This window comes from Vigna unguiculata, chromosome 9, assembly GCF_004118075.2.
Source record: "Vigna unguiculata cultivar IT97K-499-35 chromosome 9, ASM411807v1, whole genome shotgun sequence".
Taxonomy (NCBI): domain Eukaryota; kingdom Viridiplantae; phylum Streptophyta; class Magnoliopsida; order Fabales; family Fabaceae; genus Vigna; species Vigna unguiculata.
This window is the reverse complement of record NC_040287.1, coordinates 30,312,077-30,335,087: the sequence shown is the minus strand read 5'-3', so window position 1 is coordinate 30,335,087 and position 23,011 is coordinate 30,312,077. Positions and strand designations below refer to the sequence as shown.

Below are 23,011 nucleotides of genomic sequence, written 5' to 3'. Positions count from 1 at the left end.
TAGTCTCTCAAATTATTTCTAAAACACACATTTGTTAGTTTTTTAATATTTTTATTTATTGTTTATTTTCATCATGTAGAATAAAATATTTCGATATATTCTATCTAATTATTTGTTATTTTATAACTCACTATTAATCATACTGTAATTTTTTTTACTTTAATTGTATAAATAACTTTTATTTACTACAATATAAAAATTTAATGTAATTTCTATGAATATTTTTTTGTCACTATGCAACATATATTGAAGTTCAAAAGATACAAAATCTATGTCAAAATTTTATTATTATGTTTATTATTTGTTTTTTGTGTTATTTTGATCAAGTGATGTATTATAACTTTTTATTAGTGTATAAAAAAGAGATTCATTATAATTTAAAAAATTGAAGTAAACAAATATTTAAAATATATTTTAATTTGAATATTTGTTCTTTGTGTCATTTTGATCAAGTGATATATTATAACTTTTATTAGTGTATAAAAAAGAGATTCATTAGAATTTAAAAAATTGAAGTAAACAAACATTTAAAATATATTTTAATTTGAATATTTGTTTTCCTTTTATACTTTTTTGAAATATTTTTTAATTTTATCAACTAAGTTCATTAATGTTGTAGTTTGCAAATTTAATAAATGTTTTGGTTCACATGAAATTTTATTTGGTATTCTAATATAAAATATAAACAATTATAATTTATTTTAATGTATTTGGCATCGAAGAAAATTCTCCTAATATTGAATATTTCATAATATTATGTTTTCTTTACCGTAATTTTTTTTCTTTTATAAAAATTAATATTGAAGTAGTTAGAACATGGGTACGGGTATGGGTACGAGATTATACCCGTTACCCGGTGGGGATGGGGATGGGAAAAAAGTTTGATACCCGTTGGGTTTGGGTATGGGGATGGGGATGAATTTTTTATGCGGGGATGGGTATGGGATAGTGAAACCCGTCCCCGCTCCACCCCGTTGCCATCCCTATCCACGTCCCATAATACCAATTCTACCATTTATAATATAATTATTTATTAATTTTTTTAAAATTAATGGTTATTTTTACCTATTTTCTATAAAATTGTTTATCTTTTTTTATTCATTAACAATTAATTTCTTTATTCATTTCACTTTATTTTTAATAAATATAAATTTATTTTACATATTAACTTAATAACATTACATTATTATCACTTATTAATATATTATCATTCATATTAAAAAAATGCGTGCATACAGATGCGATATACGCTAGTTGCTAATAAATCCCTTTTGCTTTTCACTCTTTGCACAATAATCAAACTATTTTTTTTTTTTTGTCCAAGTCAATGTAAAATATTATCATGCACTAAAAGATTCGAGTAAATCACAATGATATTTGTTTAAATTACACCTGTTTGTTCACTATTATAGTGCTTAACAGATATAGGTAAATATAATATTTTCAAACTTAAGAGGGGTTGATATGCCATGTAAAAAGGGCTGACAATATAATATTTTTTTTCCAAACTAAATACATATTATCATTGATATTTAGTTTAAATAGCAAGGACAATCCTTTTTTCATCTCCATTAAATATTTGTTTTAATTCAAATATAATTTTATTCTTCTTCTGTATAAATTTCTCTCGATTCAATCTAATTACGTATGACGTTTGTGGCCTAAAGAATATGTAAGTAGGAAAGCTACATTGAATATCCAAATCGCGACAGTTTTTATCCACAAAACTTAAGAATGGGGAGATACGTAGCATTGTACAAAACAAACAATTGGCTTACAACAAATATATTCAAAGCAAAAAACTCTAGACACAAAATCTTCTTCGAAACTACATCTTTTGTGCTCCAATTAAGCCGATGGCTGATTTTTTTTTTTTCTCTTTTTGTAATGTGTATGTTACAACAAAAATTCCGCTGGAAGTGGTAAGTATAAAGTAAAAAATAAAAAGAAAAATGTTCCCTTGGTCCTTGGAAAAATAACCCAAATTTAATGAAAGAATAGATTTGAATACCCATATACGCTCAGCAAAGATAGGATTGTGAGTCGAAGTTATAACCTATACCTCTGACAAATTATGGAAAAATTGGATGATGTATAACTATATATGGACATCTCCTCTTAGTCATTTGGATCCATTTCCTCATCTTGATCCCAGAGTGGAGTCTGATTGCTTTTGGTACTGTTTTTGTCAGACTCAGACTCATCAACAAAATCATTACTTTCATAGTCTGCCACCCCATCATCTTCAGATTTGACCCCTTCTTTCTCCGATGAAACTGCCTCATTAGCATGTTTCATCCATTTGGGGCAAACATCTTCGCCTCCATATAGAACCTGACCATCCTCACCTTTGACACGATTAGTAGTCTTGGTAGAATCTATTCTACAGGAGCATTCTGGAAGTGGATGTGAAAGGAAAATTGCTGGTTTTGACCAAAGGGATTGCCTTATGAGACCTTCTTCAGTTAAACTTTTGTTAAGATGTTGCTGCACTAAAGTCGTCCAATTATGTTTAGGATGGTACAAATTTTCACGAGTCATGTTGAAAAGTTTCGCCACCACTTTCCTGTTGAAGACCAGATACAGTTGTCATAATAATAAAATACAAAATTTAGAGATATATTAATATATAACTTCAAAGGAGAAATCTCAACTACTAATTAAAGCACCTAGACCTAGTGATGTTCAATCGAGTTGCATGCTCATAGCAATGGAAAGTCATCATACTCATCACTTCAAAATCAAATACGCATACAATTTTCAAGGCATTAAATCAACATATCAACGAAAAGGAAAAATGACACGTTCAAAATGCCCGTGAAAAGGAGGGCATCTCATACAAACATTTGATCATTTGCCTTCATGCAAGGAAAAAAGGAATGGAGTTCTACAAAAAATTAATGAGGAAGTTTCAAAGACATTCCCTTGGTCTACTATAAGAGAAAATGTCTTGTATAGCAAAGCTATTAATTTTTTCTAATCACATAAGTAGGGTATTTTTCTTATCGGTGTCTGAAACCTGACATTAGAATGCTTTCTCAAGAAAGTATAACTGGTCGCTGGAATGGGCTAAAAGACTTTTTACCCCTTCCACCTAGCTCCAGATCAAAAGGCAAAAAAGGTCCTAAAACTATGTTATCCTTTACAGCTTATTCCACTAGATAACCAAGGAATTTATTGTTACCTAATAAGGAGAGGATGGAACCTATATCATCAATAAATTAATTCAAAATCCCAAGAGCTTTTTACCTGTCTGGTCGGTATGTTCTAAAAGAAGCAGTCTCATACAGTCGATGCCCCATGACAAGGCTTGAAAAATCTGGCCATCTACTACCATCATTGTTAAATCCAGGAAAGAAGGCATCTGCTTCCAAAGAAACAATGTAATCAAGCGCATCCCAAAGTAACCTGTGTGCTTTCATCCTCAGGTCCATTGGGGAAGGATCAGGTTCAGTAGGGGTCTCGGTGATCCATGCATACCAACCTTCTTTTTCATGCTGATAAATTGGTCTATCCGGGGGTGGGGGAAGAGGTCGAGGCCGAGGGCCAGCCTTCTTCCATGCTTCCTTGAGTTCTTTCTCACTTTTCACAGGAGGTGGTTCAAACCTATTTAGAGGAAGAGGAGTTTCAGGTCCAACCAAATCCGACAACTCCTTCTCACTGCACAAGGAAGTGCGATCCAGAGTATTCATAAACATAGACCGCAAAGGAATTAGCACGCGTTGACCTCCAAATGTTTCAGAGCCAGCCAGGTAAATGACTGTTTTGGAAGGATAACCCATTACTCGAAGAAGAATGCCAACCTGCAAAAGTAAAAACAACAACATAAACATCTAACCTCTGCATAGCACTTTGAAATTCAAAAAAGACAATCCATGTTTATCCACAAAAAGGGAAACAAAGCTTCCAAAAGGCCACCATACACAAGTAGTAATGATAGAGATTGTAAAATTGGCTGTCCTCAGCAGAGGCTGAGATCCCACATAAACCCAGGCGAGCCACCAACATTTTTATGACTAGCTCTATTGCTAAGTTGGACTAAATCATATATCACTAGATTTTGTACCTGTTTAAGACATTTCAGTCTATCCTAAATGTATTCATCATTCAAAGTTCACAAAAAATAATATAAAAATAAGGCTTGTGTTATTGAAATCAGTAAAGAATAAATAAGTACTATCACTTTGTCCCAGTTAATCTTTAAACTCCTACTAATGGATTAAATTATTATAGGTAAACAAAATAACCATCCTAAACTTCTTCCCTTTAAATTATTATTCACTTCAATAAACAGTGTTCTGTAATTTAATGAGGTAAAGAAGAATGAATTGAACTATCAACTTTGTCCTCCAAGAGTTATAACTGACATCAAAGTTGCCCTTCCAACAAGTTACCATGGATGTAGAAAAATACTATTTTGTTGTCTTCTAATATTTGGAGGATTTATCACAAATCTGTGGAGGATGTCCAGTGAAAAGACTAAGGATTCAATTGGATTTCCATAAGCACTCATAGGAGAAGAAAATAAGAAAAATAAATAATTTTTTCTATAAGCTAAAATTAGCTTATATAGAAGTTAAAAATAATCTTTACAAAAGTCAATATAAGAGAGTTTCTGCAATGCATAAACTATTGTTAGTTTACGGTTTACGGGTAAATTAATTTAATTTTTCTTTTGTATTTCTTTTCCTAAAAGTACCCATGATGGTGTTTATCTAAACAAGCTTTAAATCTACAATTTAGTCAAGACATGTTAAAATGTTGAACCTGAATTTCTAAAAAATATTATATATTATATTTCTTTACATTATGGTTATCACATTAATTTTTGTTGAAAGAATAAGTGTTAAATATGTAAGAAAAATACTAAATTGCTCTAGAACCATGATTTGATTATGTTAGAGATATAATTTGATTAAGTTATATATATATATATATATATATATATATATATATGATAAGGCAATACCTTACCAAATATTTGTCATTATTAGACGCTGATTTTGTTTCTTATTATTGTATTGTATCTATTCTTCATTATACATAAGAATACTCATGTATGTACCCAATACACGAATTCATTATATTCCTTATTTGTTTCAGTCTTCTCAACATACCAGTGTAGCACCATCTTCCATTACCTGTTTTGCCACTAATCATTTCGACTACTACCTTCACATAAAGGATTAATCTTAATATGAATTTCGAGTTGAAAATAATGCTGAATCCATTAAGTGACAAATGCAACAAAATTTGTTATAATTTCAATTCAATATAAAGAAAATAGAAAGTACCAAGTTCAAAAGCAATACACATCACATTCCCTTCCAATTTTTAAACCTTCAACTTTGTGGTTTTAGCAAATGTTCAAACTCCTAAATAATGAGAATCTTCTTTTTTTACCCATTCTCGTTATGCTCCTTTATCACCAATATCAAAATATACACTGTAGTTGAAAAATTGAAGAGCCTAACACCAATTCTCATTTACTCCTATATCACTATTAAAGTTGTAATGATTTTTCTTATTTATATATGGAGCCAACCTCACGTAGAGTGAAGAAGTTTTTATTGTTGTAATCATATAATATATAATACCCAAATGAATTATTTCAATGAATTTATTGAAGATTTCACATAAGTAGTTTTGTGAGGTTGACTTGGGTTAAAATTCATCTTTTAAGATGGTATCAAGCTATTTAGAGTCTATACCAATCAAGTTTGTTGGGTTGGGTCTATGTGTCATCCGCTATCGAGTTCCCCTGTCTCCTATGCTTGAGACATCCAATCTTGAGGGAGTATGTTAGAGATCCCGCATTGATTAGACAAATGGCCAAATTATAGTATCTAAGAAGGGTGTAAACAAACAAATTCAACTTTCTTAAAATGATATCTGAGTCATTCAGAGCCTATCCTAGTCACTTTCGATGGACCTAATGTGTCACCCACTATCAAGTCCCCCGAGTTTGATGCTCAAGATCTCCAACCCTTGGCGTGAGAGGGTGTGTTGAAGATTTCACATCAACTAAAAATATAGCCAAATTATAATATATATGTGAGTGCAAACTTTAGCTTATTAAACTAGTTTTGTAAGGTTGAATTAGACTTAAATTTCACTTTCTTAAAGAGAATTAATAAAAGCCTACATATTGTCAATTTACCACTACACATCATGATTGCTTAGAACAATGGACCCCAAACCAACCTTAGTGGGATGAGGCTTTTATTGTTGTAATCATATCATATAAGCATATGAACAAATGAATTGATAAAACCCTACTTATTCTTAGTTTTCCATTACATCATGATTTCTTAGAACAACTATCTCCTTACTGACCCAAGCAACCTTTTGAGTTTTCTCTTCACAAGACTATACAAGTAGAGGACATCTTTTACCATACTAGCCAATTTTGAAAGGTTGAATAATGTTCAAACATGAAGTTCTTAAGAAATTATATTAAGAAATCAGTGTCAAACTCTATGCTAACAGGTTTAGGATAAAAACTATTTTAAGTAAATATTAGTAGATTTATTCAAAACATATGCTGATACATGGCATCCATCCAGGGCCAGTGTAAAATGTAATCAAAAAGACTACTTCGACAATTGTTGACAAATGTAAAAGGCCATTTATAATAAAATTACTAGACGTAACAGCAATTATAACTTACGATACCATCACAACACAAGAACTTCATTACTACTAGGATATCCTATAGTAAAATTCAGCATACCTCTTCAGGCATGAGAGGACATAGACCTTTCTCTCTACGTAAGCGTGAATCCACATTCAATTCGTCCTTAAGAATTCCTTCCTTTATCATCCGAGACCTTTGATGTTGAATGAGTTCAGTGTGCACATCCTAAGAAAACAAAACCTTAATAAATAACAAGAAAAAAATGCAGAGGGAGAGCAAAGCTGATCATTGACGGCCTAATTCATTACAAATTTCTGGTGTTACCCAATACCATTTAAAGAATTTAGAAGAAAAGAACCCCTAAAGTTATTACACTGAAATATAGACTAATAGCTCCAAAACTAGGCAATTATACAAAAGATAAACACAGAGCAAACCTGAAAAAGTTCCGCACAACCATTGTATGCCAAGGTTTCTCTCAATAAGCCAGGATGGAATGCCAAAAATGGTTGTCCCAGGGCTCTTAACCTTAAAAAGAAAGTAGAACCTCTTATGCATTAACTCCAGGAAATGTGAATGAGCAGTGACTTATGAGCAGAGCATGACCACCATGTAGAAAGGCCATATAAAAACTCTAGCAACAAGCTAAACCCTACAACTACTAAGAAACTGTTATCTATTAGATATCAATGACCGGCAAAGTAAGAAGAAACAAGGAAAATAAGAGAGAATGTACAAAAGAATAACGGAAGCAATACTCCCCAAGACAGAAAGATTCTTTAGTCTCCCAATTCTCATTCAAAATCTCCCCCTCTGTTATTCAGCACAATTCATCATATAACAGACTTTTCCCGTTACACTTTATCTCTCTTCTAACTAACTTCCACTATCTCTTCCACTACCTTAAAAGGCTTACCCCACTCAGAAGTTAATTTCCCCTCAGAAACCAAAATCTCATCTAGTTATTTTTGAAATTAGAAACATGTAGAATCATACATTTTAAAGACGCACTAAGAAATGGCAGTGCCAAGAAAAACTATGCAGTAATCTGCAGGGTAGCAAAGCAATTGCAGATCAACTTGTTTTAACCAAAAGGAATGCATACTTGTGAACCATTCGACGGCCAAGCGTTTGAATCTCGGGACGAAATTGCAGGGCATGAAAAGCAACCCTGCATCTTAGTCTCTGAATCTCAGCCATACCAGTTGGGAGTATTGACTGCACAATGTATATATCATTCACAAATTTAACTCTAGCAACAAGGTAAAAAGTATATATACATGCTCAAACAAAAAGTGAAAGAATAGAAATTCTAGAATCTAAGCTGAAAGCATCACATAGTAAAGAAGCAATGCCCTTGGGAGTTAGGAAAGCAAATACACAACTCAAGGAAACAATTGAACGGAGGGCAAAAGCATGGAAAGGTTAAGTTGATTTAAAATGCTGAAGGATTCAAAATAATGTCAAAGTGGAGCAAGTAAAAAGAAAATTGATTTTGCAATCAACAACATACAAAGTCCAAACTCTATAATGAATTGACCGGAATATAAAAATACGAATGAATGAAGCACTCAAAAAAATGCTAAGCCCATCTGCATTGATCATCTTCTCTGGACTTCCCTGGTTTGTTTAAGAATGAAGTTAAGCCGTTAAGTATATGGGCAGAAGTCCAAAGTCCATGATTGGTAAAAAGAGTCAGTAATAAGCAGACAAAAAATAAAAATAAAAAGCATGTCATTATAAAATGTCAAAGTTAGCACAAAGCTTCAAAGCTCTAAAAACAGTACTCTTGATGACATTAACAATGACATAATTCAATAATTGTATTCTATATACAGTATGGATAACATTTTGGTATCTGCAAATAACTGATTATATGTTCTAACGACATCCACAAGTTTGCAACAATGACATAAACTTAAATTGACAATTGAAGAATATTGAATACCTGTAGAGCTCCTCCATTGGCAATAACTAATCCAATAACCTTTGATTTCTTTAGCTTTGGTAAAATTTCTTTGAGGTAAAAGTTTAGAGAAGATGAACTTGTGGGCTTAAATGTAGGAATTTCATTTCGTTTTCTTCTTTCCATCAAACTTTCAGGCAGGCTCTTTGCAATTACTACATCATTTTTTAGATATGCTATGAACTGCTCCTCATTGTAAAGATAGGAAAAACTCTTGAACTTTAAGCTGAATAAAATTTCAAAAACAAATAAAGTTGTATATAAGCACCACACCAGTAAAATATTAATATGCAATACATAATGGCAGCAGAAACCATGCAGCACATACCTAATTCCTTTTGAGTGAGTACTTTCTTGAATTTCAGGAATGACAAGAGTAGCATTTAAAAGTCTAGAAATAGCAACCAAATCGGGGATCTATAAAAACAAAAAATAATGTTGTTAAACTACAAAGAGTGATAAAAAACTATTTTTCAATAACCCCCCTAAAAAAATTAATAATACATGTCTGGTATAACATACCGATGATCTTATTTTTGCAAACCCACCGAAAACTTTAGCATATATGAAACCATTGCTATGCTCCTTTGGAACTGCAAAAAAAAAAAAAAACATAAACTTGATGTGAAAACAACACGTGTACAAAAGATGAAGAAATATATTATCTTTATTTTTGGGAAAATTTTGTCAAAGATCAAAATCCCCAATTTAGTATTAGCTCATGCTCAACTCTGTACGTAGTATTGGCAGCGAAATTTGTAACATATTGTTGGTTGTCATCAATGGGGAATTGGCAACATTTTTGTGGTGAAATTTTGTCCAAGAGATTGAGATTCTTACACCGAAAAGATCTGGGTTGTGACATTGTGAGTATCAAGTTCTACAAAGCCTTTGACATTGGAAAAACCACAATTTTGACAAGGTGATGAAAATGTCTGATACAGAAAGGTGGAGACATGGGTAGACAGAAAAATGAGGTGGCAAAGAAAAAGAAACCTTTAGACCTAAAATTAGATTGATACAAAAATTTCAATATATGATAGGACAATGAAATTAACAAGAAATTGAAGAGCATAAAAACGGTGAAGGAAGTAAATGGACCTGACAAGAGAAAGCTGTTAAATGTGCAACTAAAGTAAAGTACCAGAAACATAAATAGCATTTAAAAATAAAGTTGCAGTCAAGATAATATTCTTTGAAATTAAAAGAAAACAAACTAAATGGCAAGAAACAATAAAAGTGCAGAAAGGTGAAGTGTGAGGAACAAAACGGAAAGAAAAATTAAAGTGAAAGGAAAAAGATGCCAAAAATATAAAGGAATTAAGATTACTTTGATGAAAATGTTAAATTATAGAAAATGTAAAATCTAAGGCGAGCTAACTACTTGGAATCCTAGAGAGTGTAAATCCAAATGTTTCGACCAGTTGCAAGCTCCAGGTTCTTCATCTTAAGTGTTATTTATAGACCTAACAAATAACTACTTCAAGTCTTAAAAATTTTGCACAAATTTGAATTCAGAACACAATTTTGTAAATAACTGGATTTAAGCAGGTATTGAATGAAGGACCACAATATCTTGAAAGTTTGTCTAATTCGAATTGTAAGGTGCTGCCACCCACTACCAAGATTTGATCTGGTAACAATCACCAACTTGTAACTCCAAGACAGATATAGTTTTATGCTGCCATTACTCTACCAAAACTGTCATTCTAATTTCTTATCAGTGGAAAAATCAAGCATTAATGGAACCAACACTATTTGATTCTATTAGCATCATTTTGCTCATGTACTTACTAAAATAACCACATCACAACTACCATTTTTTTACATTGAAATTTTTCTCTATGATTGTCACTTTATCTAATGATTGCATATTAGCATTATACTTCACTTCAGCCACAAATTTCCAATAGAGATATTTAGATTGCAGAGTCACCGTGTCCTTTCTCTTGATAACAATTGTCACAAACTGAAAAGCCCACCACCAAATACTGGTTCCATAAACTAGAAACCACACAAACAGTTGATTTACCCAATCATTCTCAAGTACTTGATTGATCATTTACGGTCCACAACAAATCTTAAAATGACAAATCTGTCTCACAATGTTGATGACCAATCTTCAGTCAACAAAGTAATCTGACATCGTCAGGACCAAATTTCAGTCAGCCTATTTCACTCATTGATTATGATGGCTCATTCTATCACAGCATCTAACTGTGTGGGACATTATGTACAAAGGCTACCTCTTTGAATTATCCATTCCCAAGAAAAGCTTTTGTTGAAATTTAATTTTACTCCTGATAACACACAAATGAAAAATGTTTCCAACTAGATTAAAATCAAAAAACTTCTAAAATATCATTGATACTTTTGAAAAGATTTACTGTCTCCAATATCACATGAAGCAGAGATTCCCCTAATCTATTTTCTGTTAATAAGATAATACCTTTACAAAGGGAAACAAAAAAAAAAAACTCATAATGATAAAAATTAATTTTATGCTTCAAAACCTTTTAAGTCGCACCCACTTATGACTTAACTAGATATATAAATTGCACATTTACATTCCTCCCATGTCTCCCACATAATAAGTTAAGACATTTCACCAGAACTATTACCAGAATAATTGCTTCTAGCATTGGCATTAGGTTGTAATGTTTCCAAAGACTCAATGGAACCCCATAGCTTCTTATTTTTTATAACCTGTAGCATTTCGTGCAAAAATATTAAAAATAACTTGAGTCAAACTCAAAAGACATTAGCACATACAAGCAGTAAATACAAAGAATATTAAAGACTAACCTGTCTACCCAATACAAACCCAAAATCTTCAGGAAGAATGGGTAGTGCTTTATATTGCACTAAGTTAACGGACCACAACTTTGCCAAAGATAGATGAATGATGATAGATGCCACAGATAAAGTGACTACAGAAAGAACAACCCATTTTATCTTTGTTACGAATGCCATCTTGGTTCAGTAAGTATACATCACCAATCCTGCACCAGCCAACTTTGAACTAAATAGCTGCGACATCAATCTGCAAGAAAGTGTACAAACAATTTGGTTCATCAAAAAATTACGCAGCACAGTGCTCATAGAGTCATAGAGTCATAGAGTCATAGTTGACAGCCACAACAACAAAGAAGAATATTTTGCATCCATACCACTGTCCTAAATTCAACCCCAAACTCCTTACAAACATTAATTAGGTCCTGTTAAGGGAAAACTTCCACATAAACACTTACATAAAGAGAAAACATGAAACAAAATCAATTGCTCTTCTCCCATGAATTAAAATTAACTCAGGTAGCTAACCCTTAAAGAAATTATCTCATTTAACATCCCTAAAAGCTGAAGTACGCAAGTTGGATTTCACTTCAGGAGAGAAACTCATAATTTCTTCTCATTTCAGTGTCCATAAAAAATGGTATGCTAAATCCAAAGAGGGTCATGGTATAACCGTGTCCCTAAATAACAACTTCTCCACAGTAATCCCAATCCACCGACATTAAGATCAATACATCAATACCAGTAATTAATTACTCACGTTACAGCATCACAAAGCGTATCCGGCAAATAACAGCAATAAGGTTACTACTCTTATGTTCCTTCAAAAATAAATTAAAATAAGGATGTTACAGAAAGAAGAGAAATATTTCAACTAGCCAGATCATGAGAAACGCCCAAACATCCAAGGCGAACAGCCATGGAGTTTTCCTCTGCAATCACCGAGGACACAAAAATGAGCATATCCCAGGACAAAGTCAACCATGCAAAGATGAAAACAAGAAAATAAAGCCTTAAAAAACCCGACAGAGAATTGAAAGTTGGATCAAAAGGTGAGCACATGCAATTGGCTCGGAGCAATGAGAGAATTAAATAGGGATTCGAAAAGGAACCTGCGATTCGCAATCCCAGAGGAGGGCGGAGAAGAGAGTGTGGAAGCGAGCAAAAGCGCCCAGCCAGCAAGTAGCGTAGCGTGGGGCGTCTCAGCTCAAAGGATTCCGCGGATTGGTGGCGGCGAGATTCGGAATTGTGGAATTTGAGGCAGTGTGAAGAAGAGTGTGTGTGAGGAATGAATGGGATGAAGGGTGGCTTGTTGTTTGGGGTAAAGGAGAGAAAGAACGGTTTGAATGTGTGTGGATTTTGCCTTGGGTCTGATTTTGGATCCAAAATCACCTCACTCTCTCACATCCATCTCTTTATTCACTCATACTCTTCTCTTCCCTCATCTCATCTCAAGTGCCAAGTCCAACAACTACTATTACATGCCCATGTATGAATCAAGCGCGTCAAATGGGAAAATATTATTATTATTAATCAAACATGCTCTGTCATTCACACCATCCTTCTACATGCCTTGTTTGGTTTATCATGGTAAGTATCAGGAAGGCCAAAACCAAGTGCTTTTTTCTATTACTCCATAAGAGAGTAAAACAAAACAAAAAAGTAACTTTTTTTTTGTTTTAATTGTATAAAAAAATTAATCTATAATATCATAAATATTCCTGATATATATATATATATATATATATATATATATATATATATATATATATATATATATATATATATATATATATATATATATATATATATATATATCCTATTGGACAAGATAAATCGATCTGAATAGTCCAAAAAAATATACTGGAGCGTATATGAAAAGAAATCATAATTCATTTGTAAATTGAAAGTAATAACGTTTTGTTAAAACATATATGTTTTATAATGTATATTCTACATGTAAAATTTCAAATTAAATTTATTTTAAAAATAGATGTTTTATTTTCACTTTTTTAGATTTGGAATTTTTTTAGTCATATTGATATTGATCTATTTTTTTAGTCACGCCTAAAAGATGTAATCTGTAAAAATGATTTGGTTAGACACATTTAAAATATTTTGTTTATGAAATTGGACCACCCGTTTTGCAAACCTATTAATAAAACCTATTAATAAATTGTAATTAAATGTTTAAAAGTGTACTATTTTAGAAAAATAAAAGGATATTCAGTATAAAAAAAAATGCACTATTTGTATATATACAATTACGTCAATCAAATTCAAAGTTAAACAAATCGGTAAACTATTCAGACATTCTGCTATTAGGACGATCCACTCCGCCAAATTTTACATTAGTAAACGATTAAAAATTATTTTTCTAATAATGTGAAGACACGTTATATATATATATATATATATATATATATATATATATATATATATATATATATATATATATATATATATATAATATACTGTAATTTATGACCTTATCTTCATCAAAACAATGATAAAATGATATGAGAGTTTAAGAGCATGATGATACAAGAATTTGAGATGACAAATTTGAGGCTGATGAAATACTCTTCGGACTAGAAATCAAGCAAAGTGAGACATGCATTTTTATAGTTGATATTCATGAAAAAATCTCTAGCTTTTGAAGAAAGATAATGTTTCAAGATGCTGATGAAGATTCAATAGTATATCTTAACTTTCTTTGCGTTGTGTTTTTTTCTCCACACAAGGTACTTGTTGAAATTTTGGATCATAGAACATAATACTAAAAGTTGGGTTGAAATAGTTTAATTTTTTCTAAAAACTTAAAATAAGTGAAAAACGAAAATCAGTGTTTTTAATCCATTACACAATCAACTAAATCATTCTAAAGAGGTTCTAAGAATTATGTAATTGACTATATAACATTTTGCGAAAAAGTTTTTCAACTTTTCTTGTTCCACTTAAATAATCGATTGGTAAATCGGTTAAATTGGATTTCAATATTTAACGAGGAGCATGTTTAATTGATTATGTGGAAAAATAACTCATTACTTTTAGGCATGATGTAACTGTTTTTAGGCTTAATTTGTAATTTACTTCTTGGATTTAGTTTATTTTGGTATCTTATTATTTTTGGGTTGAATTTAGTTCTCCATTTAAAAAAGAAAAAATTCAATTTGATCTTTCAATTGTTTAAAAAGATTTAAATTTAAAAAAAAAATCAATTTAGTCCCTCAATTAAAAAATTTCATTTAATTTAGTCTTTCTAATTTTTAACATGATCATTTTATCCTCTCTAATTTATGGCTAAATTAGTTATTAAATTTAATTACCACTTATATATATATATATATATATATATATATATGTTAAATTTTTAAAAAAATTTACAAATCAAATTATTGCGCTGAATGTAAAAAATTTGAATATTTAATGGAGTGTAAAAGGAAAACAAGTCTAATGGAAAAAGAACTATTACAAACAATATAAAGTATTGTTATTTTATTTTTTTTGAAATCAACACATATTTTCTAATAGCTTTAAAGATTTCAAAGATTAAAGTGTTTTGTTGAGCTCTTAATCAAGTTTCTAAGCTGCATTGGTTGCGGTGATTTCTTTTCATTTGTAATCTTTGGATTGTTTCTAGGTTTATTTTTGTCTTTTATGTGTTATTGTAATAAAGTTTGGTAAGGCTATACATCTTTGTAAACCGTCAAAGAGTGGATAAATAATTAAATAAAAGCCTTATAGTACAATTGTATTGAAAAAATAAGAAATATTCAACCATAGATAATTACTTTGAAAACATTTTAAATTAAAAAATAGAAAAGGTTATCTTTCTTATTTAATTTGATAAAATTTTAAAGTTTTCTAATTTAAATATTGTGTTATAAAAAGAAAATAAGGAAAAGATCAGTAAAATAACATTTTATAAAAAATAAAAGTAACAAAATTAAATAAAAATCTCAGATTAAAATTATATTAAAAATGTCAAAAAAATTAAAATATCTATAAATATTTCAAAATATCTTAAATTAAAAAACAAAGAAAATTATTTTATATTTAATTTGATAAAAGTTAAATAATTTTTAAGTGAAATCTTTTGTTATAGAAAAAAAAAAGTTAATAAAATATTAGTAAAGTATCGTTTTCTAAAATTAAAAAAATAAAATTAATTAAAAATCTTATAGTATAATTATATTGAAAAAATGAGAAATATTTATAAATAGATAAATATTTTAAACTAAAAAATCAAAAGGTTGCATTCTTTTTTATTTTATTTGATGAAATTTTAAAATTTTTTACTTGTGCTATAAAAAGATGATAACAAAAAAAATAGTAAAATAAAGTTTTCTAAAAATCTCAAGTGAAAAATATTAGAAAAATAGAAAATTTAAAAATCTTATTTTAGAATTATATTAAAAAATGAGAAAAAAATTAAAAATACATAAATTTTTTCAAAATATTTTAAATTAAAACAATTAAGAAAAATTATTTTTTTAATTATTTTGATAAAACTTTGCAGTTGAAATATAGTATAATAAAAATAATAATAAAATATTAGTAAAATTACGATTGTCTAAAAAATAAAAAATATAATTAAATAAAAAATATACATTACAATTATATTGAAAAATTTAGAAATATTCAACTATAAATACATATTTTAAAAGTATCTTAAATTTAAAATAGAAAAGATTATTTTTTATTTAATTTGATAACATTTTAAATTTTTCTAATTAAAATATTGTATTATAGAAAGAAGATAAAAAAATATCAGTAAAATATTTTTTTCTAACAAATAAAAAATAACATAATTAAATAAAAATCTTATAATAAAATTATTTTAAAATATGTGTCAAAATAAATTAAAAAAATGCATAAATATTATTAAAAATATTTAAATTAAAAATCAAAGAATGATTTTTTATTTAATTTGATAAAATTTTAAAGTTTTTTAATTAAAATATTGTAATATAAAAAAATTAAAGTTAATAAAAAATTAGTAAAGTATGGTTTTCTAAAAATAAAAATAGAATTAATTAAAAATATTATAGTATATTTGTATTAAGAAATTGAGAAATATATATAAATAGAAAATATTTTAAAAATATTTTAAACTAAAAAATAAAAGGCTAACTTTTTATTTAATTTAATGAAATTTTAAAGTTTTAACGAGTAATGATAATTCTCCTTTGAATACGGACATTTTTAATTTTAATCGAAATAAATTGATTGAGATAAGAGAAATTGAGAATTTTTTACCATTGAAATTTTGGTGAAAAAGGAGTACGGATTTAAAAATGAAAATAATAGTTTTTTTCTTCAAGTGATCGAAATATAAATTTATTATAAAGTTAGGTATCCTTGGCTTGTTTTGTTAGTGTTTTTATTAAGTTTCGTTTTGGTGAGTTATCTACATCGATCCTAGTCAGTTTTGTTAAAATAAGAAAAAAATTATGTTTATTGAATAGTTTTAAAATAAAAGAATCAATATGAGCATCATGACATGATAATGAATCTGAGAAACTTAATAAATTTGACAACTACATGAATTCCATAATATAATGCTTGAATCCAGGAATCAAGTTTAATGTCATACGATAGTGGCAACAAAAATCCAAGAAGAAAAGTGGTTCCACTGTTTTCTTTATTGTATACGAGAACATATATATCAAATTAAATTAAACATTAGGGTCAACTTGGCCTTTATTAAAGTTATAAATCACATTTGAACTTAATTTGTTTATATCTATAATAATCTATAACAATATATAAAGGGGATTTTTTTTTTGTGTCTACTTTTTAAAATACCGATTTTACTCTTTAAATATAATAATTTATTAAATTTTTAAAAATTGACCGTTATTTTTACAAACTTTTTATAAAATCATATGTGTTTGTTTCTTCTCTTATTCTTTATTTATCAATGGCTATTCTTTTATCTGTTTTGATATATTTCACTTTATTTTAATAAATATTAACTTAATAACATTATAATATTATTATCTACTAATATAATATCACGCATATTTAAACAATACATACACACAGGCGCTATCGCGGCGCTAGTATGTTATAAAGAGGATTCCCTCTCCTGTATGTGTGTACTTTTCAAAATATCAATTTTACCCTTTAAAATTTAATTATTTATTAAATTTTTGAAAATTGACCGTTACTTTTACACGTTATTTATAAAATTGTCTATCTTTTTTTCTTTATTTATCAACTATTATTCTCTCATCTTTTATAATACATTTCACTTTATTTTTAATAAATATAATTTTATTTTATATATTAACTTAATAACATTATATCTACTAATATAATATTATACATATTTAAAAAATGTATATACACAGACACGATAGCACTTGGATTTATGCTAGTGTTCTAGAATATGTTTGATACTAATTGAGAGATCTAAATAATTGTTTTCATCAAACGTTATGTAAACATGTTCGATACTTTTAGCTCAGTTCATCTCAAATTCTTGTTGAATTAAGATAATTTTTATTAACATTTGTACTGTTATCCTGAAAAAAAGCGTTAGGAACTTTTATTTATAAATGTTTTAAAATATAGACAATTTTTAAGAAATATACATATTCTCAATTGAAAAAATTTCTCTACCTCACCGCATTAAGTGATGAAACTTTTAAAATCCTTCTATAAAAATATATTATTATTTTTTTTCTATTATTAATTCATGAGTCGTCTTTCAGTTTTTTACATAATAGACAAATTTGTCCTGTTTATTATAAAAATAGATAAATCCTGCAACCTTCGTACGTTTTCTTAACGTAGAAATCTTCCACCTCCATGATGTTTTCCTTAATTTCATACGGTCAAAAAATTAAATGAAGAAATTGTGTGGGGACAAACGTTTTTTAATCTGAAGTCGTATAGGAAGAAGACATTTTTGTTTGTGTAATCGATTACAATTTGTTCTAATCGATTGATGTGTATTTTGTAATTTTATATTTATATAATCGACTACCAGAGAGTAATCTATAACAATATATAAAGAGAATTCCCTCTTTTGTGTCCACATTTCATAATACCAAATATACCCTTTACAATATTATTATTTATTAATTTTTTAAAATTAATAATTATTTTTATCTATTTTTTATAAAATTGTTTATCTTTTTTTTATTCATCAACAATTATTCTCTCTATTTATTTCATTTTATTTTTAATAAATATACATTTATTTTATATATTAACTTAATAACATTATACTATTATCATCTACTAATATAATATCATTCATATTTAAAAAATACACACAGGCGCGATAGCGCCTGTGTTTACACTAGTAGTAATGTATGACCTTTGTGTAACTGATTACGATAGAAGACAACTAACATCAATTCATCTGCCACACTACAAAAGCATCAAGTGGTCTCAATTAAATCGTTTTAATCAAAGAAGCAACTCATAAATTCATGTTTGATACCAACTATTAAATGAAACTTAGTCCATACAGTACAAACCATAATAGATAACAAGCAAAAAGTAATGAATTAAATACATGTATAGAAAATTAGAAGAGAAATGCAATTATATACAATGTAAAACCTCTAAATATGATGGCTTGCCTTCAGTTTTTTCAGACCCAAACAAAAAATTATATGTTTTTTTTATTATCAAACTTCGTATCTGAATAAGAAAGAGTAAGGCTGAATTAAGCAACTGTCAAGAGCCGATGTAAAACCTTTTTGAATCTTTTATATATGCAACAAACATAAAATCAATTACAATTGTAGAATAACATATGAGACCAACAAAAACAATATTCAATAGAAGACTTTGTTCAATATAAATTTATTGAAAATTTGATAGTTCATAAAACCCATTCATGATTGAAACATGTGAGAGACCTACCAAGTACCGGTAAAATATGATTTGATGTTGCGGGACACATAAACACACACCACTATAATCATATGAATAATAGTAGACTTGGTTAACAAACTAGTCATCATTCTCACTTGTTATAATCGATTACAAAAACCCAAAATCATAAAATACAATCAGTAATTAATTACACAACCAAAAACGTCTTTTCCTCGTATGATTTTAGGTCCAAAAACGTGTGTCTTTTATACGATTTTTTCATTTGACGATTTTAATATTTGAAATCAAGGAAAATGTTGTGAGAGTGAATGATTTCTTCGTAAAAAAAATCGTGTGAAGACTACAAGATTTACCTACTATCATAATTTCTTTAAAATATGTCTATTTTGAGAATAAAAGAGACAAATTTGCCTACTATAAAAAGAATCGTCTTCGTTCATTATCTTTTGTATACTTTTTAAATTCTTTATCTTTTGTATACTTTTTAAATTCTTTCATTATCTTTTTTATACTTTTTAAACTAGAGTCTGGTGTATTATCCGAAAACCAAAATAAACAAATATGTCGCAAAAGGTTGTGTTTTTCTTTTTAACATATCAAAAATAGAAAAACCATTAAGGATATAAAATTAACATCAATAAAAATAAAATAAATTTTCATCAAATATTTAAAGGAGTACTTTATTGTTTAATTTAAATAAATATTTTTCATGGCTTTTAATGTAAACAAAAGTTGTCGTTACTTTGGGAGAGTGTGGACTGTGTATACATACGGAAATTTAGTTATTAAATGATGAAAATTAAGGAGTAAAAGTATATAAATAAACTTTTAAAGTTTTGATTAAAATTGAAGAGCTTATATAAAATTGGATTGGAATGAAATAGGGAGACATTAATTCAAAATTTTATAACTGAATAGAGATGTAATTCATTAAGTCTCTATGAAGACTCACCAGATTAACAGCATAAATATACAATAATCACTTCAATTTAAAATCGCTTCGTTAAACCCATCATTTCATTTTAATGTACGCTTGAAAAGACCCCTATATCCACCATACAATTCTTCTCCACAAACTTAATCCACGGTATATATCCCTTTAGAAACTGTGACCCTATCACAAACAATATTAATGAGATGAATTAAAAAATCAAATTATTTTTTTTCTAAGCATAAAGTTTATAGATCGGGTATAAAAAATTTAAAACATATTAACCGAAATTGATAATTAACAATTATAGATTATTCGTTAGAAACATTTCATAATTAATTAGTAGTTAAGAAATGAGACAGAATAATTGAAATTGTTTTATAGAATACTAAAATCAGAAAGCTGTGTCCCAGTTTCAGGAACGTTCTAGAACAGATTTTAAATATTTGAAAAACTTCACTATAACTTCGCTGAACTTAACACAAAAATCAGACCATTGTAATGCAAGTAGTTGGAAACATAATATTTAGTTGATCCCTCAACTCCGGAAAAGCCATTTGTATACAACTTGGATACTCTTAATCTTCAAACACACAATTAGAACGTCAGTTCTCACAATTGGTTTCCTTAATACCATACTTTAGCATTTCAATCATAGTAATCTCAAATTTACGCACAAACTAAATGTATTTCAAAGTCATCTTAAAATTTTATTTATATACCCTTTTTTGTATAGCATACCATGTTTTCTTGTATAGTATAAAATAATAATTGAAACTGCAAAATCTTAAAAAATAATATTAAAAACCAAACATAACACTGTCAGCAGTATCGAATAAAAAAAGAATGAAAGTACTCACTAGCTATTGATAAATTTACTTAGAATTCATCTGGACAAGGACTCTTCGAAAGGGATATTGCCCTCACATATATAGTGTTTTGTTAAACATTTATATCAATCATATGAAAACAAAAAAAAAACACCTTCAAGCGAATACCCAACCCTAAATAATGGTATAAATTACAGAAGCCGTAATTCTATAGAGGTAAATCAGACGACATAAGGCAGAAATTACATCCCAGAAAGGGTATCGCGTGGATTAACATACTAAACACTAGACACATTTTTATTTTATAACAGTTATCGGCAAAAACCACCTGAAATCTTTCAACATGCAATAAATAGTGAAAAGTAGAACATGAAAATAAATAGGTTGATCAGAAATGTAGTTGCAACAGATATATTAAAACCCACCAAAAATCACGGCTAAGAATCTCTCCAATAAAAATTTTATAGAACAAAACATGTTTCAAATTCAAAAACTGGCTACAAACTATTTAAAAAGACCTAATCAAACAAACCGAATCCCATGTCGTCATCACTTTCTTCCTTCACTTCTTCCTGTAAACACAAATTGAAAACAACCTTGAATAAATAATGAATATAAAGGCAAGATGAATAATAAACACAACACAATAATAAAACAAAAGGAAAGTGTCAGTGCAGTGCTTACTGTCTTACACTAAACATTCATGCAAAACGTCTGTGCTTAACTCAATCGCTGAAGATCATATTAAGCAAATTCAAATTGTGCCTTACGGTGTTTGCCATTCACAATGTACAAGTATGTGTTTGCCAATGTAATTGCTAGAATTCATTACATTTTTCATAAGAATCATAAGATGTGACACTGAAGTCATTACACAGGCAAAAAGAAAATCCATTATAAGTATCACAATTTCAAGTAGTATATCTGAGTCTGCTATCAGGACCAAACACAAAAACAACGATAAACTTCAACAATTAAAATAAATAAGAGAACATCCAATTGGACTAAGATGACTATAACCCACAACACACAAGTTTTTTCATCGAGTTACAGAGTTACAGCTGCTTTATGTTTTATACGTTTGAATCTTAGTGGTAGTTTCTATGCAGCAAAAAAAAATTGCCTCTAATTGCATATCAATAGTCTTAAAGCATTTTAAACATTGTTAGGTTTCACCAAAACACCGAAATGTTCACTACAACCACACAGTAAACAACAAATTTAGGACCCTTTACCTTCTTTTCCTCGGCAGCAGGTGCTGCAGCAGCGGCACCAGCACCACCTGCGGCGGGAGCAGCCACGGCAACGGCGGCACCTCCGCCTGAACCGGCGTTCAAGATGAGGTCTTCAATGTTCTTATTCTGAGCGAGCTTGGCGAAGAGACTTGGCCAGTAAGACTCAACGGAGACATTGGCAGCCTTCAACAAAGCGAAGATCTTCTCGGCCTGAGAAAAAAAGAACACAGAAATTGAGATCTACGCTAAAAGAGAGAATAATAATTACAGAGGAAGGGTTAGAAAGGAAACAGTTAACTCACGGTAACTGCGATTTCCTCATCGTGAAGAATTAAAACGGATAAGATGCAGCCCTGAACACCAGTATCCATGGCAGCCATTGCTGGATCGAATAGAAGCTGCTGCTGCTTGCAAAATATAGGAGATACGAAACTAGGGTTTTGACGAGGAGGACAATTGAATATATAATGTTGGCAGAGTCTAAGTAGGGTTTCCCTTCCTTTTGGTTCTTCTTACATGGGCCTTCGGGCTTAATTGGGCTACCTATTTTATATATATATATATATATATATATATATATATATATATATATATATATATATATATATATATATATATAACGACTGAAAAGATTCATTTTAAGAAATTTTGAAAATCAGGTATTTTATAAAAAACATCTTACTTTTAATAAGTTTTTAGTGAGATTATTAACATTTTAACTGCTCTATTCACAATTATTTTATTTTTATTAATTTTTAA

General features: G+C 29.0%; 2 protein-coding genes across 2 annotated transcripts; both read right to left on the bottom strand.

The window, feature by feature from the left end:
- Positions 1–1,818: 1,818 nt before the first annotated feature.
- LOC114163059 (protein EMBRYO SAC DEVELOPMENT ARREST 30) lies at positions 1,819–12,898 on the bottom strand. The gene is made up of 11 exons (XM_028047121.1): positions 12,509–12,898; positions 11,409–11,646; positions 11,225–11,309; positions 9,126–9,196; positions 8,932–9,020; positions 8,586–8,829; positions 7,743–7,855; positions 7,075–7,165; positions 6,734–6,862; positions 3,250–3,803; positions 1,819–2,566 (listed from the first exon to the last, which is right to left on the bottom strand). Exons 2-11 carry the CDS (start codon positions 11,574–11,576, stop codon positions 2,119–2,121), a joined length of 1,992 nt encoding a protein of 663 aa, XP_027902922.1. The 5' UTR covers positions 11,577–11,646; positions 12,509–12,898; the 3' UTR covers positions 1,819–2,118.
- Positions 12,899–21,346: 8,448 nt separating this feature from the next.
- Positions 21,347–22,783, bottom strand: LOC114196247 (60S acidic ribosomal protein P1). The gene is made up of 3 exons (XM_028086830.1): positions 22,555–22,783; positions 22,253–22,462; positions 21,347–21,589 (listed from the first exon to the last, which is right to left on the bottom strand). The coding sequence occupies exons 1-3, from the start codon at positions 22,630–22,632 to the stop codon at positions 21,536–21,538; spliced, it is 342 nt and encodes a 113-aa protein (XP_027942631.1). The 5' UTR covers positions 22,633–22,783; the 3' UTR covers positions 21,347–21,535.
- Positions 22,784–23,011: the final 228 nt, after the last annotated feature.